Consider the following 4,966-nt stretch of genomic DNA (forward strand, 5'->3'; position numbering starts at 1 on the left):
ACACCCACACACACACACACACACACACCCACACACACACACACACACACACACACACACACACACACGCACAACCACACACACTCACACTCACACACGCTCACACCCACGCTCACACTCACGCTCACACATACACACTCACACACACACGCACACGCTCACACACACGCTCACACACACACACACACGCGCTCACACACACACGCTCACACACACACGCTCACACACACACGCTCACACACACACGCTCACACAGTCACAGTCACACTCACACGCTCACACACACACACACACACGCTCACACACACACGCTCACACACACACGCTCACACACACACGCTCACACACACACGCTCACACAGTCACAGTCACACTCACACGCTCACACACACACACACACACAGTCACAGTCACACACACACGCTCACACAAATATCATACAGTCGTGTGTTGATGAATTCATGTTTATTATTATGTAAGTTATATATATTCTATCTATCTATCTATCTGTGTAGATAGATAGATAGAATAATATTGGCAATAAACATGAATTCGTAAATGCATATAATAAAAACTCATAATATATTAGTTTTAAAATATATACTGTACACATTTATAATTTGTTTATATATAAATATATACACACATATACATACAATTTTTATTTATATACTTATGTACAGCTGTATGTAATTATATACAGTCGTGCTCATAAGTTTACATACCCCTTGCAGAATGTGCAAAATGTTAATAATTGAAACAAAATAGGTTCATGAAAATTGCATGCTATTTTTTTATTTGGGGGGGGGGGGGGTAAACTTTTGAACAGGATGATGATGTGGAAATTCTTCTAATTTTTTTTCTTACGATCATATTTTTTCATTTGTTACTGCACTTCAGAAGCTACATAAATACTTACATGTTAAGTAGAATTTACCTTGATCATCCGATTTAAAGAGTTTACACCCCCGGCAGAAGGTGTTGCCTTCTTAAGCATCAGTAGATGTTTTCACTTTTTGAAATAGCTCTGTATGAGTCCCGCAGCTTAATCAGGACAGTACTAAATATAAGGTAACATAACTTATTTTGTTTGAATTATTAACACTTTGCACATTCTGCAAGGGGTATGTAAACTTATGAGCACAACTGTGTAAAGATAAAGCATACATACATATGGAAGTACAATATAACACACACACACACACTCTTCAGGTTACACTCACTTGAGTCCATGTTCATCTGGATTAAAGCCGTGTTTTTTACACACATCCTCAAGAACCTGCAGGATTAAACATTTTAAAATGCATTACTTATAAATATAAAACTCATAATTTAATGTTCAAATTAACCTGATAATTAAAAAACTAGCATCATCCTATTAAACCAGCTGTGTCTCAAACAGTGTTGCCAACTTAGCAATTTTGTTGCTAGATTTAGCAACTTTTCACACTACCCCAGCAACTCTTTCTTTCAAAAGCACCTAGCAACAAACGTAGCTATTTTCAAATTTTATTTGGCAACATTTAGCAACTTTTGATAAGTGACTCAGACGATAAAAAGGCACACATTTTCCATCTAAATGACACAAAAAGAAGAAACCAAAGATGCCTGGCACTACACAGTTCACAGGAATTAAGTTGGCTGCTATTAGCAATTGTTTAATGTAATAATAATAATTGAATAATTGTTCATTTATGATACACCTTGTTAGTAGCTTGTACTTGAGATTGTTGATCAGCTGATCAAGAAAAATAGCTAGAAAAATGAAAAATGTAGTAATTTTCCAGGACATTATCCATAACCCGAAAACACAAAATGCAATGCGTCATTTAAAATGTAGGTAAAAAAACGTGTGCATAATAATTACAGAAAACTCCTTCATATTAATAGATTTTGCCCTATTTTTACAGACTTTTCTTCGAGCACGAACTACTAATACACAGCTTACATCTATAATCGTTCAGAACCAGTAGTTTTACTAGTCCACTAGCTAATAAAAATAAACTTAAATTGTAATTGTTAAAAAATGTGAAAGTGTTAAATAATTCAACGTTGTATTTAAAATGAGTTATTTATATTTTAATATTATGCATTTATATTATTACGTCTAAATTAACATTTACAATTTTTTTTTTGCAGAGATTTGATGCACTGACACAATTTTGCATCGTGATTACGCAATGACGTCACCGCGCAATGACGTCATTTAGCAACAAATCAATCTTCCTTCAGCAACTTCCCCTGAAAATTAGTTGGCAACACTGGTCTCAAATCATTACGATCAGGCCTGCCATGTAGTGAACACACCTATGCTCCCTAAATGTCTAGTGCACTAGGTAGGCAGCTCACAAGCCCATCCGAATTAGAATTTACCAACGATGCCCAAAATTGCTGAATAGGACATTACTATTTCTCAATCTGAACACAATGCCCAATGCTGTCTAGGGCACTAGGTAGGCAGCTCACTAGTTCAGCTGAGTCAGAACGCGACTACGCAGGGTTTGAGCCGCTGTAAACACACACAGCCTTCGAGACGAGCTCCACAAACACACACGAGCGTGTAACGAGCTCATACCTGTAATAAAGGTGTGTTTGGAGACACTTTGACGGTCTGTCTTCTTCCATTCGGAGTTAAAACCGACACAGCCGCACTGCTCGCCGCCATGACACTGTGACGTCACCGTGTTTGTTTGACAAAACTTTATGCGTCACCGGTGCTACATTATAACGGGTTTGATTGAGGATGCACAATGTATCTGATTTTGCTTCTTGATGCGACACTGTCCTGCTTTCATAAACAAATGTTGCTGGCTTGGTCTATATTGTATAAACAACTTTTCTCCCCATAGGTACCTAATTTGGAACAATTACAGTAATATATTATATTAAAATAAATTATTATTCAGGATGCAGAACTATTCTAAAATCTTTTAGAGCTGCTTGGATTCAACTCACTTTTAATTTTCATTTTATTTGAAAGAAAATTATATATAATTTGTCATTTTTAGTAGTCATTATATGCTGTGACTGATATCATGTGCGTTACAAGCTTCTGTTTGAAAAGTGCGTTCATGTGTAGCTATGTGTGTGTGTGTGTGTGTGCTTGTGTATATGTGTGTATATGTGTATATGTGTGTGTGTGTGTGTGTGTATATGTGAAGGAAAAAAAATATATTGCATGGCCGCTTAGAACTTCCGTAGTCTATGGAGTTCCAGTATGTGTTCTGTTTTCATGTGTGTTATTGTAGTCCTAACTATACTTTGACTGTGTTTATTGCAGTTTAATAAAAAAAATTAAAAGGCATGATGCGACATTACTCTTCATGTCATCTGAACTCTAATTAAGCCGCAGTTTATATTACACTGGACTGTTTTGACCACATCATCATCATCGTCATCGTCATCATCATAAACTGGCCCAAACATCTGAATGGATTGTTCAGAATTCGACTGAGTCTGAAAACCGCTGAATTCACAAACTGTTTCCTTGATGAGCCACAAAAATCTGGAATTTCCTGCATGTGTTGTTTTGAACTGCTACAAAGAGAAGAGTATAGAGTTAGTATAGAGTATAGAGGATTAGAAAAAGACCCATACAGCAAAAAAACAAAAAACTAAAATCTGGCCAAAATATATTCTAAATATATGCTACATATATGTTGCAAACTCTGGCATGTTCAGTCTCGATGTCACTTTGAAAATGAGCGTTTTAAAGGAAATCATGGCAATAGTTCAGGTTTTGTCCGTCTTCACTGAAGTTGGATCTCCACCTGTGGCTGATGATCGCTGTCCATTCGGTGAATGCGACTTTTCTCTGGATCTCTTTGATGCAAGGCGTTCAAAAGGATCCAAATAAGTGAAGTGGAATGCAGTCTAATGAAACGGAGGAACGCGAATTCGAGATCCTCTGGGTGTCGAAGCAGGAAGAGACGCTAAACACATCCTATGCTGTCTAAGAACAACATGAGGAGCTGTAAACATCAAACAGATCAACACTGTAACGGCTGTGAAGAGCGACTCCATACATCTGTGAATTAAAGACAGAACTCCAACCCCTCTGGAGCTCTTCTGGATCTTTCTAGTCATTCCTCTGATGTCCCCGGCCCCGTGCCTCGGGCTCAGGGGCCGTGCATTTCATGTCGCGCATCCATCTGCGAGTAATTTAAGCCCATGTTTTTCCTCTTAACGGGACGGATTGTGATGGAGCAGGAGGTGTATGTCAGTGACAGCCAGGCATCCCTTTGAAGAGCCGTGGAATGAATTCCAGGAGCTTCTGATCGCGTCTTTATCTGTGCGCTTGATGACACCCCACGCAACAGTCACTGCTACACCGCAGAACAAGTGTGTGTTATTTTAGTATCTCTGAGATACTGTTAGAGTTTTTGTTCATATTGGTATTTAGATTTTCTGCTTTCATGTTAATTTTAGCTAAAGTTTTAGTTATTTTGTTGTGTGTTCGTGTGATTTTTTTTGTTGCTTTTAAGTATGTCTATATTATTTTTATTACTTTTATTTCAGATTTATTTTTACTTTACATGAAAGAGAGAACGTTTGCTTTGCAAACTAAATTTAAGTTTTAAATATTTTCTTTTATTTCAGTTAACATTTATTTTAAGTCACAAAAATGTACTTTTATAGTTTAGTTTTAGTTTACTATCATAACTGGTACATTGATGATATGCAGGGTTGAACCCATGATCTTAACCAGTGCAATGATCTGCTGTTCAAGCTGCAGGAATGCAACAAATGCGAATAAAAGCTTCTGCCAAAACACGTAAATGTAAGACACTATATTTTGTTTGTGTTGTGCTGAGTTTGTGCTGGTGTTTGTGTTGGCTTTCACCTGCACTACAGGAGCCCTGGGGAAATGACCAGCGTCTGAACAAACAAACAGTTCTGTCCTTATCTGTCCAGACCATCAGCAGAGGAAATAAAACCTCAAACTCGCTCCTAACAGCCCTTTGAG

At 37.6% G+C, this 4,966-nt stretch overlaps 1 protein-coding gene across 1 annotated transcript in view; it reads right to left on the bottom strand.

The window, feature by feature from the left end:
* Window positions 1-2,683, bottom strand: part of aspscr1 (ASPSCR1 tether for SLC2A4, UBX domain containing) — a 15,422-nt gene extending 12,739 nt beyond the window's left edge. Inside the window, exons 1-2 of the mRNA XM_016249679.1 lie at window positions 2,576-2,683; window positions 1,224-1,279 (exon numbers count right to left, since the gene is read on the bottom strand). Coding sequence (XP_016105165.1) covers window positions 1,224-1,279; window positions 2,576-2,665 — 146 coding nt within the window. The 5' untranslated portion in view covers window positions 2,666-2,683. The remainder of the gene's footprint in view (window positions 1-1,223; window positions 1,280-2,575) is intronic.
* Window positions 2,684-4,966: the final 2,283 nt, after the last annotated feature.

This window comes from Sinocyclocheilus grahami, unplaced genomic scaffold, assembly GCF_001515645.1.
Source record: "Sinocyclocheilus grahami isolate Dianchi unplaced genomic scaffold, SAMN03320097.WGS_v1.1 scaffold947.1, whole genome shotgun sequence".
In the NCBI taxonomy this organism is placed as follows: domain Eukaryota; kingdom Metazoa; phylum Chordata; class Actinopteri; order Cypriniformes; family Cyprinidae; genus Sinocyclocheilus; species Sinocyclocheilus grahami.